At 33.4% G+C, this 12,755-nt stretch overlaps 1 protein-coding gene across 1 annotated transcript in view; it reads right to left on the reverse strand.

Annotated features, from left to right (window-relative positions):
- LOC120772041 (inactive serine protease scarface) overlaps nucleotides 1-12,755 on the reverse strand; it is a 48,740-nt gene that overhangs the window by 15,404 nt on the left and 20,581 nt on the right. Inside the window, exon 3 of the mRNA XM_040100412.1 lies at nucleotides 2,479-2,646. Within this exon, the coding sequence (XP_039956346.1) occupies nucleotides 2,479-2,646 (168 nt within the window). The remainder of the gene's footprint in view (nucleotides 1-2,478; nucleotides 2,647-12,755) is intronic.

The raw sequence follows: 12,755 nt of genomic DNA on the forward strand, positions 1-12,755 counted from the left end.
GTCGAGGACGGTGTAGATAAATTTATTGAGGGCGGATGCCCTGCACGGGAGGCGTACAAGAAAGTGACATCGTCCGCGTATTGTGCCGTGAGATTTTTTTCCTCGGTTGGGATGTCGTAACAATAATTGTTGAACAGCACTGTAGTGAGCTTCGAAGAGCTCCCTATTCACCCGAGCAGTGATTTTACGGCCAGACAAAAAGTATTGGACTAAGCCGATTAGGTATTGCGAGAAGTTTAGCTGTATGAGCTTATAAATGAGCCCATCATACAAGACACGATCGAATGCTTGTTTGCCGTCAAGCAGGAGCATAGGTTTGTGTCGATCCGGAACCCATGTTGGAAATCGGGGAGATTATTCTCCTCAAAATTTTGAGGCTAAAGGAAAGAACGTCCAAAATGGAAATACTTGAACTCGACATAAGCATTGCTCGCGCAAGAACAAGAGCGATGCTGCAATAAAGTATCTTAAAAATGTTGCCACAAACTCGCCAGTAATTACATTTGTGTGTAAAATAATAGCACGCTGCGTTGCACAAATAAGTTCGTCAACTGCGCATAAAATGCAACAAAAATGTAAATAATGTTATTGCGGCATTGGCAAGTGCGAGCGGACATGGATAAATATTTGTGCGGTACACAACTGACCACCTATGCAACATACACACATACACGCACATGCGTACAAGTGCGTAAGCACGGGTGTGGGCCGTCAAAGTCGTCGGTAAGACTTTCAGCCTGGCACTGGACGTTGCTTTCAACGACCTTGCCGCGCATTTTTCGCATATTTCGTTAACCTGCATAATGCTTTCCACAAATATAGAGGAATGTGTATATGTGTGTGCGTGTGGACATGCTCCTAGCTTTGTTTGTAGGTTGAAATCGCGCAGCTTGTTGACTGCAGCAGTGCACGACATGCCGATCGGTGGCTTGTCGAACGGCTATACATTGTCGAAATTCTTCAGTAATTTGGAATTTAACCCGCTTCACACTTTTCACAGTTCGGTCTGGATGACTTCCAACAAAACTTGATCGCCTTAATAGCCGCCACAAGCATCCTGGCGTTATAATTTTGTAGTGCTTTTTGTTTTTTCCCCCATAAATTTGTTGTTTTTAAATTTACTCACTCTCTCTCTCTCTCTTCTTTTTCTTATTATTCCTGCGTAACGGCCGCTCAACGGGAGAAAATGAAAACATTACTTGCGCTACACACACACATACTTATGTTATGCGTGTATATGTACAGTGTGCATCCTAAAAGCCAACAATAACACAAAAACAAAACTGCTGGCCAGCGATGAAGGTATCAAAGTATTCATCAACCTCATTTAATATATCATGGCGTCAATGACTGCATAACTAAGAAAGCGCGCTGCCAAAATATCGCCAAGCAATTGTTGCAAGCAGCACCGTTGCTGCAATTACACTAACAACTACTTATGTGCATATTGTGTATTGTAGGTACATATATACATATGTAGATGTATACTGTAGGCATGCTTGTATGCACTCAAGTATAAATGTATGCTGACAACTAAATATACGTGTATACGTAAGTATGTATTTTGCAGATTTTGCTTGGCGTATTGGTCATTAAGGTACGAATGCACTTAGCACAGCATGTTAAAGCAACAACAACCACCACAACAACAACAGCGCAAGCAATCTGTATAACCGGAAAAGGGCAAAAACTCTCCGTAGCAAAGGGCTGGCGAAATTATGCAACCAAATATACGAGCACCAGCAAAGTAATGCGAGAAGACGCTTTTAAGCGCAGTTGCGCATGCGCTGACTTACTCACTTGTGTGCAGAGCACACTGCCTCCACTATATTTGTGCTATTGGGTTACTAAAGCAAAGTGGTAGCGCTTACAGTTGTTACATATGTACATATGTATATGTAAGGGCATTTTCATGTGTTTATATACAAATTTATAGATATACATACATATATATATATACATACATACATGTAATGGTACTTATTTACCGTATTTTTGTGTGTCAAAAGCGAAATAAAATTATTTTCGCGAGTTGCCGATTCCACAAGTCGATTTGCATATGCAAAAATTGCTGAATATTTTATTTTGAAGTGGTTTGGCTTTGAAACTGATTAATATTTATATATGTATATATACATGTACTTTGTTTACTTTGAATAACATTCAAAAAATAACAAAAATACTTAAAATTCTACACCTTTAACATAAACATGAGCTTGACTAAGCTTTACAAAGCTTTCCATAAACTTTTTTTGGAAACCAGGTGCTGAAAGATATCAGAACAAACTTTGTAAGTTTTGATCCCCAACTTTTTCCTTTTAATTTTTATTTTTTCACTATTATAAAAATAGTATTTTCTACTTAGTCTCTGTAATCTCTCTCTTCTCGCCTCAATATAAATATATTAAACAACATATAGCGTTTGAAGGTCTTAAGATAAATTCATAAATATTCTAAAATGATCACTCAAGCACTCACCTTGCCCTTTTGTACATAATCAGCCGAATCGATTTCACCGTTATTGCAATAACGTGTTGGCACACAGTCGTAATCCTTTGCGCAAACATCGTATGGACGTTCAGTTGTTGTTGGTGGCGGTGGTGGTGGGCGGTATATGCAGCAGGTGTGGGTTGTTGACTTACAATTCTGCAAAGGAAAGGAAAAAATAATTATTATGTAATATTGATAGTTCATGGAAAGAGTTGCCACCTTATATGGAAATTCAATTAAATTACGGTAATATTCAAAGATTTGCTATGATCTTGGAATAACTCGAGATCTATTTTAAAATAATTAATTTTTACCGTAAAAATTTAGTATCAGGGTTGCCATATTTTATAAAAATCAATTAAATTTTTTTTAAATTTATTTATAAAAGCTTAAACAATGTTAATAACATATGTACAACCTAAAACATGCAGCACTAGCTTCAGAGGCTATCGGCTGAATTAAAATTTTATCTAACTGCATTATATGGTGAAAACAATAATTATTATATAATTTTGATAATAATTTCTATTATTTAAAATAGTAAGCAATAAGAAAACTGTTTCATATTTAGGCTAGATCATGTAAAGCGTTGCCACCTTATATAAAAGTTCAACTAAATTACGGTAATATTCAAAGATTTACTAAAACCTTGATATCAATCGAGATATATTTTAAAATAATTAACTTTTAACGTAACATTTTTAACAGGGTTGCCACATTTTACAAAAACAAATTCTAATTTTATTTAACTGCATTATATGGTGAAAAAATAATTATTATATAATTTTGATAGTTAGAACTACCTATTGTATAAAAGAGAGAGCATAAACAAAAATGGTTTATATTAAGTCTAGCTCATGCAATAAAAGTCTAGCTCAATTAAATTACAATAATATTCAAAGATTTACTATAACCTTGGTATCACTCGATATATATTTTCAAACAATTAACTTTTAAAGTCAAAATTTCTCCCAGGGTTGCCATATTTAAAAAAAATAAATTCTAATTTTATTTAACTGCATTATATGTTTTTTTTTTATAATTTTTATACATAAATTAGGGTGTTAAACGAAAAATTTTAGCCTCAAAATATTTTCAAATACTTTGTAAAGTATTAGGGTTGTTCCAAAAAGGCTATTGTTTATTTCTTTAAAACGCAAAATAAGTAAATACCTATCAATATTTCAAAATATACAGTATATTGCAATATTTACACAAAAAACATCATTGAAAGTAAAATAAACGATCAATTATGTTCAGAACCGTTAAAAATCATAATCAAGCAGTTATGTTGTGTCTCAAAACTAATTATGCTCGCTTATTAAAAACTAATTTATACTGACATAAGTTTGTTAAATTGATGACACATTTTTCCTTGAACATATAATCTACATTAAATTGCATAACAAGCGATCTCGCAAGGCAAAATACAGCTGCGAAACAGAAGCAACTAATTTAAACACTGAATAACACAAAAAGGGAGTATTAATCATCTTGAGGTGTGACTTATTAAAAAACAAAATAAATAATTACTTTTTAATCAAGTGTGAATTTGATTTGCAACAGTGTTGCATTAGCAATTTTGCAATTATTCAATATTTTTTATTGTTCAATAATATTTATTAATCGAAGTGGGGCAACGCTACGCTTTTCAAGTAATGCTACTAAAATTATGTATAAATTAGAATCATTATGGAATATTTGTTGGTCAAAATAATTTAAAATATGCCGATGAACGTAAGTATAAGCGGACCACGATTTGGCTGACCTTGAAGAGTGCTGAATCGAACAAATTACTGGTATAAAGGCATTATATTGGGGTAATTAAGGCGTTTATACTAGTTTAGCGACGATTTCGCATACTCCCTTCCTTTGAATTTAAATGTCATATATAATTTGTTATTGCTTTCCTACAAAAATAGTATGTCAAAAGAGCAAACTTCCAACGAGGTGAGTAGAGAAAAAGAAATATACGAATACTACTGGCACTTTTATATGTACAGAGTGTCACCAAATTGACGCAAAACTTAAATTTGCCACCATTTCAAATAATATCTACATTTGCCGAAATTAAAACGGTGGGATATCAGAAAGTGTGAGCTCCCAGGTGTTTAAACCTTGATTACGCTATGAAAAAGGAAGTGTTTAGCTGTTTTACCTCGTTTTATTTCATATATGTAGCTCCTGCAGCTGACATCCGATAAGGACATCTCAACCTAACATGAAGCCGAAAAGATAATGACCTCATAGAACCTCTACAACTAGGTAGAGGCAAGGTCACTGGATCTCTTACGATTGATCTTGGGTCAAAACGATCTTGCGACAGTGTAGGAACCGTTGGTCGCTCAGCGCTTGCTGCTGCAAAGTCCAGCCATCCAGTAATGGTATACACGAAGAGAGGGGAGCATCGACTCGTCAACATTCTACTGATAGCGGGGTTAGGGTACCTAGCCAGCATATGGCCTGGCACCCAAATTAGCATTATCGCAAAGTGTCTCTATGCCATTGATAACGAGGTTCAGCATTTTATAATCAGTTCTGACCGTACTTAAGGCTGGTATAGCCACTCTACTATCAGAGTCACTTTTCTGAAGGGCGCTTGTCTTCCGAAACAGTAAATCTGCGGCAGAACTGCTACTTAAAGACACCAAGCCCGGCTTGAAAAACACTGCAATAGTAACGAAGTCGGGAACTGAAATTGATATAGCGACAACATACTTCTACACCAACCTTCCTTTAAACTTTTACCCTTCCGTAAAGAAGCTCAGTGCTCATTGGGAAAATGCTACCAAAGCTTGGTTTGGCGACACCATGATCCAAAGGATTTTTGAATGTTCATACATGTCCTAATTTAGAAACCCAGATTCTCCTAGGCTGATAGCAACTTTCGTGGCCATACACCTTCAGGCGATATGGTGCCATGGTTGCAGTGGACCATGCTGATGAACGCCCGTTATATAATTATTGAAGGGCAAGGCAAACCGGGGTTATTGTTACATACCTGTATTTACTTAATTTTTTTGGAAGGGAGATCAATCTGAAAATCTCATCATTTTGTAGTTTTTTTGGTAAAAATAAACACCATTGATTACACAATTACTTTGTCAAGGGCTGCAACATAACAGCAATTTCAATATGTGGCAATGTATGGATAATATATAGATAATATATGAGGTTTGCACTGCGACCTAAGATCTACTGTGCGCTGTTGCAATGTACAGTGCAACACCTTAAGCATTACCTCACATATTACCACAAAAAATAACCATTTTCCTCGATTATGAATTTACAAATGTGCATGTACAAAAATACATTTTATCTACCATATATACAAAATACATGTATACATACATACATACATATGAATATGGACATTGTATGAAAGTAAAAATTCCTTTACTCAATTTATTGACTACCTGATAAATTGTCTTGGGGGTCACTAGCGTTCTCCCAGGGTGCATTACGCAGTATTCTGGCTTGCATTAATGAAAATATGCGGAAATTTTATAGCTTTGCCACTGTGGTGCTAAAATTCAAAAACAATTTTTTTCATTGTCGGCTGATGAATTTGGCAAAACTTATAAGCACTTAAGTGTGTTTGTTTGTAAGTTAGTAAGCGTCTTTTCAAATTACCAAAACGCTTCCAAAAATATACTTGATAGCTTCTTCTTTTCTTGCAGTCTGTGGAAAAATAAAATTTCCAGAAAACTAATTTACAAGTTTTGATTATGAAATGTTTGCGCGCTGTCCACAAATACATATTTATATAGTTTCATAATTTTGCAAAATTTGTAGACAATTATGTTTGTATACTTAACGATTGGAGTTCGTATTAACGGCTCTCTTAACAAAATTAATACTTTACAGACATACATAAGTACACATATGTATGTATAAGCTTGAATTGTAGAGGAAAAGATTTGCGAGGAAGCTTACAGCGATTGCAATAACAATCAGGAAAACTGACTTGACTTGGTAGCATAAAAAATAATTCTTCGTTTTGACACGATTAAACGGCAATGCGTTACGGCATCTCTAGATTTCCTAGACTAGCTAAGGAATAAGAAAACACCCTGTTGATATATGTAGTTCAAATCTGCATATGTGGTTCCAAATATGTATATAAATACATGTATAGATCCAACATTCATTTCATTAATATGTTAGCATGAATATATGTAGTAAAATAATTTCCGCTCATCAATCTGGCCACTTTGATCACATAAACGCTTGAAACAACTGTTCTATGCACAAATCAATAACACCCTGTGTGCGAAACATTGCCTTGAGGCATAAAAATCGCTCTTATTGATTCTTTATCTGGCGCTGCGAGGTCTCCAACACAAAAATGGCATTTACTTATTACTTCGTCGCTTAGTTCTTTGTTTTTGCAAATACATATTTGTATATGCACAAATTACCGCTGTCAGATATGCTGCAAAATGTTGCTTAAGCATTTGCATCTGCATAGCTGCAAGTTGCAAGGCATTTGGCAAACGATTGCTAAGCATTTAAATTTGCTTGGAAGTAAATTTATTATAAAATTATATGCGCATTAGGGTGCAACATATGGAAAATACAAAACTAGAAGTTAGCTACCAAGCGCTCGATGTCACAATATAATTACATATTGTTGAGCATTTAGACTTCGATGCGGTTTTATGGAGTTGAATTCAATAGAAGCCAGCAAGAGTTCTCATAAAAATACATAACCTGCTGATAATCCATCTGAATTGGCTTTTTGGCAGTTGTTTGTTCTATAAGTCACTCGCTATGTTCTGTTGGAGTTGGAGATTGGTGCGAATTTTAACCAAGTTTTATTTGTTTTTAGATAAAGTAAATATTTTGCGACCCCCAGTGAATTTTTAATAAAATATATCAAAATTTAAAAAAATATCTGAATCAAACATACAAAAGCTTCTTGTTGTTAAACTTGTTAGCTTATACTAATAGTGAACTAAATATGATTGTAGGACGTAGGGTTATTTTCCATCGCTTCCAATATTCGAACTGAAGAGGTTATATACAGATAGAATTAAAAAAAAATCGATTTTTCTTATTATATTTTCTTAATGAACATATAATTAAAAATTAACACAGGAAATATCATATCGTTCCAGAGAATATTTTCGAAGTTACACGCAAATCGGAAAAGGTGTTTCAGAGTGCTTGGATGTGCATTCCAAACTTTAAACGCGGTTTTCTCAAATTGGTGTCTTCATTAGTCGAAAACGGCTTAACCGATTAGTCTCAAATTTTAACACGAATTTCTTAAATATATTTTTAGTAATTAAACGAAGATTTTTTATCACCGATACAATTTTTTTATAAACAATTGAAAGCCGACATTATAGTCAAAAATCGATTTTTGTAGAAAGATTTTTATTTTGCTTATTTATTTGATTTGCTTTACTAGATTTAACATTACTTTAATCTGTTTGGTTTTTTAATTTCAGAGAATCGAGTTCAGAGATATTGTGGTCACCGCAAAACGCCTTGTTTTAGAGGAGCGCCCGGAGATCAGCTGTTGTTCCTTTCCAAATAAATATTTTTCCTAATACTAAGTCCTAAAATACAGATAAAAGATACCACAATATGTGTAAAGGTTTTTGGTTCAATAAATTTAAAAGTTTCCTCAGAAAAAATTCTTTTTTTCCGCCTTCTGACTGTATATAACCCCTTAAAGAGCATTAGTCAACTACATAGAGTAGAAAAAAAACGGGTATTTTATCAAATCCACAGAGTAACTGAATAAGGATTTATTGGTTATGACTTGGGTGGACAATATACTTAATGATTGCTTGTAAGCCGCCTCTCTTTAAAACCAATCAACTAATCATCTTAACATGCAGTATGTTTTTTGTATGCTTCAAATTTATAAACTAAAAATTTTATTTATATTTTTAACATTAATAATATATTGAGTTTAATAAATAAATTTCATTTATAAAAAACTTTTCTCCTGTGGTATTTAATTTACTTTATTAATACTTGAATATCCGCCTTTACAACTAGAACTATTTATTAAAAACTATAATACTCTGTAGCAACAGGTTGCAAGAGTATACAAATTGTATTAATGACAAAAAAGATCCACCTTAATAATAAAATTTATGTAAGTCTCTACAAATGCATATATCCTATTTCAAAGAGTTGGTTGGATGAAATTATTTATATTAACCCAGTAATAAAATGAGCTAACTGTAAAGTATCGTACAGCTAGTATGAAGCGCTCGTGCAACTATTTGGTCAACAAGCCTTCAGCCATACAAAATAATTGTTTTTACATATTCTATATGATTTTGTTCAGTGCGTAGTCAATGGTCAACTTTTGGTAAAAAATACACTAGTATTACATTAATTCAACTTCGACAAAAAAATTAGAATTCAGAAAGTTTTTTTTTTCAAACTGATGTTTTGACGAAAGAATTTATGAATTGAAAATTAAGAGGATTTTTGATTGAAAATTGAGGTTATTTTTCGATTTCAAGTCAAAATAACGTTTCCTCATAAATATTTTAAATACAATTACCACTTTGTATTTGAGACATAAGCAGTTGAGTTTTCGCCATAGAAAGTTTATTTTTTTGTACAAAATAACAATAAAAAAAAAACCACAAACTTGGATATTTAAATTTTTTACATAGATTTTGAGGTTATGTGAAAAATTTATTAATACAAAAGTTGTAGATATCTTCATTACCTACAAATTTGCTTTATAACTTTTTTCTACAGGATACGTAGTTTTGCTCGAAATCGATATAGACCGTTTCTAATTCTTGGCATTCAACCATGCCACTCCCTCAAATCACCTGTAAATTATTTTTAATTTCAGTTTTGTTATGTAATTTTTCGTTTACACTGTGTTTCAACCTACTTTATTTTTTTTTTTGCTTTTAAAAATTATTTGCCCTGGTCTAAGACACATGCAAAGAAAGAAAAATAAAATCATAAATATATCAAAATGTATTTTATTACGGGTGAAAGGCGCCTATTGTAGCTTAGTAAGCTTACTACAAAGAAGTATACGACTGGTTTATTTCAGACTAGTTCATTTTTAGACCAAAAATTCTTCTCAACTAGTTGCTTTTCGCATTAGTTCTATTTTAGCTTGGAACTGCCATTTTTACTTTTGAGTTCATTACTTTACCATTTGTGCATCTACATATTTGACAAGTTATGTAAATAAGTTACCACAATCACATTGACCCCAGAAAACTATTTTGTACAGCAGCTTGTGACCAGAAACGTTGCTGCTAGTGTAATTGAATGAGCAACGATTAATGGGCAATTGCCATTGGTGTTGGCACATGTCAGATTTTTAGAAAAAGCTATTGCTTCTTTATTCTAAAAATGCTATTAAAGCGCGATGACATGCCTCAGGATGCCGGTGTGCAGACTAGACTCATATATATGTATATAAAGTATATAGTTGTATTGCATAAAGATTTAAATGCATCAGCATATATAAATATTTATCGATCTATATGCATATATGTATATTGTATATACATATGTATGTATATGCATGATAGGTATGATGCTTTTAATTTTTCAAATTTCTTGTTAAATCGATACAAATTTATCCGCAGCAAATCAAATGAGATATCCACATCGCCAGCGATAAATTGCATGCGGCGACGAAAATATTAATTTAATCCCTCTTGTGATTTGTATGTATTTACAATTAAACATTTGCATTTACATATTTCGTCTGCAAATAATCGAAGTCATAACTCTAATTGCTTTTTGATTTATTGTATGATCGATTCGACCACTGACACTCACACTGATACACACACATACACACGCTTGACTTATTGTTTACATTTTAAATGAGTTGTCTGTAAGGCCCGTGGTTTTTAATTTATTATGGCTTGTATGATTAAATACCGCTAAATTCACCGTTGCACGCCTAAATACATTTGACAGCGCTCATATTTAGTGTCAAAGTTACGCGTGTAAGCGTGTGAAGGTGCACAAGTCATGTTATACCACTTGTTGGCATGTAAACTTATGATTAATATGGATTGAAGACAATTTTGACAATTGTTTTGAACTAAAAAAAAATTATGTACTTAAAATCTAGAGTGTTTCGAGAGATATGTTATGGATGTATATACTTCTTTTTTCGCGATGTTTCTTTAAACGTAGCTATTTTTTTCTAAACTTGAACTTTTTAAAATTAATTTAGGAATATTTTACATGTGCTGGACAGAAATTATTAGTCTTCAACCAAAATTTAGGCACAACAAGTTTATATGAATAAGAAATGGGTGTGCTGATATATATAAGTCAATTTCTTTACACAGAATTGCTCTGAGAGTATAGCTCTCAGAGGAATTGCCAATTTCCCTAAACAAAATTAACGGGTGATCCAAACAGATGTATTTTTTCAATAGCCTTTTTTTGACGGACTTGAGTCGTGTCAAGCTGTCATGTTGTTTTTGTTCACTATTGTTTCATCATAGAAAAACTTTCGTCTGACAACGTTTTCACGTTCTGTAAAGAATGCGCTGCGCTCAACTTATGATCAACATAATTGGACTACTGAGCGTACTATTCGCACCACCATCAACCATCTTGAGAACCCGCATTCATTATTGAATAATATTCAATCGAATAGACCACGTCCATCACGCAGTGAAGAAAATATCGCAGCCGTAGCTGAAAGTGTACACGAAGACTGTGGAGAGTCGATTCGGCGCCGTTCGCAACATCTCGAACTGACGCATGTATGTATGGACTTGGCGCATTTTACGTCGAGATCTTAAATTGATAGCGTACAAACTATAGCTTATGAAAGAACTGAAGCCGCTCGAACTTCCCAAGATCGCTTCTCTCCATGGACTCTTGAAAAGTTCCAAGAAAATCCGAGGTTTTGAAGTCAAATTTTGTGCAGCGATGAGGCCCATTTCTGGCTCAATGGATACGCAAACAAGACCGCGCCACTTCCCACAATCAATCAATGGATTTATTGAGAGAACACTTCGGTAAGCAGATAATTTCACGTTTATGGCCGATCGATTGGCTACCAAAATGATGTGATATCACACCGTTAAAGTTTTTTCTGTGGTACATATCCCCAAGTGAGAGATTTTTACTGTAGTTAAAATATGAAATTTAAGTTACAATATTAAATTTCAATAAATAGTACAGCGAATTGGAGAATAAATTCATAACTATTCAGCTGATGCACTATCTAAATATTTAAATGTTCAATTTTCATCGCTCGTGACTTTTATGTACTTTTCGATATTAAATTCACATGTTATCTGCTGCTTATATGTATTGTTTATATTTTTATGGCAATAATAATTATAAAATGCTTGTTTTTATTAGAAAGTATTTTCATAGCATTTTCCATTAACAATTAATTGTGTGAAAACTTGTAATTAATGCTTAGTAAAGTCGGAAAAGCGTGGGAACAAGCTTATTAAAATTTTATTAAATTTATAATTGATAATTTTAGCACTAGTTTGGGTGAGCTGTGAAAGCATTTTTTCAGCTTGAACTTGTAGATAAGTTGAAGTTTGTGATTTGGTTTAATCAGAGACTCATAACAGATAATAGAAATTAACAAAAATTTTTATAAGGTAATACGTTTCAGTGATAACTCTTTTATGTGATTTTGTTGAACACCTAATTGGGGAAGCGCCAAAAAACATAATTATATGCAGAGAAGTTAAAAGAGTAGGGTTATAAAGTGTTATTAATGGACGATGAAATATTGACATATCGATTATTATAATTAATAACTGATACAATAAAGTTTTATGGTAATGAAAGCATGCTCACAATCACGCAGTGCGAAATTTTCGTGAAATCGTTATATCCTAATATATGCAGCCTGCTATATATATTTCTGGCCTAGGCAACACTAAGTGTTGCCAGGTGCAATCTGACATTTCCATTGGAAAGTTTGACATTTTTTAGCATAACATCACTCAGAACGTTTTGTCATTTAATCGTGAATTCTTTTAATTACAGGGAATTAAAAAATTAATCTCTTCTTTCGACGTGGATTATCACGACAAGAGTGCATCGTTGAACTAAAATCTTTGTATAGCTATGAAGCACCATCCTCGACGCTCGCTCAAAGACGAATTCCGTGAAGGTCGTCCAAAAACAGCCGTTGTGCCAGAAAACATCGATGCCGTATGTGAACTGATAATGCAAGACCGTATTGTAACATACCTTCAGATAGAGGCATGCCTATGCATTTCTCCCACCAGCATACATCCGATATTGCATGAACACCTGGC

This window comes from Bactrocera tryoni, chromosome 3, assembly GCF_016617805.1.
Source record: "Bactrocera tryoni isolate S06 chromosome 3, CSIRO_BtryS06_freeze2, whole genome shotgun sequence".
In the NCBI taxonomy this organism is placed as follows: Eukaryota; Metazoa; Arthropoda; class Insecta; order Diptera; family Tephritidae; genus Bactrocera; species Bactrocera tryoni.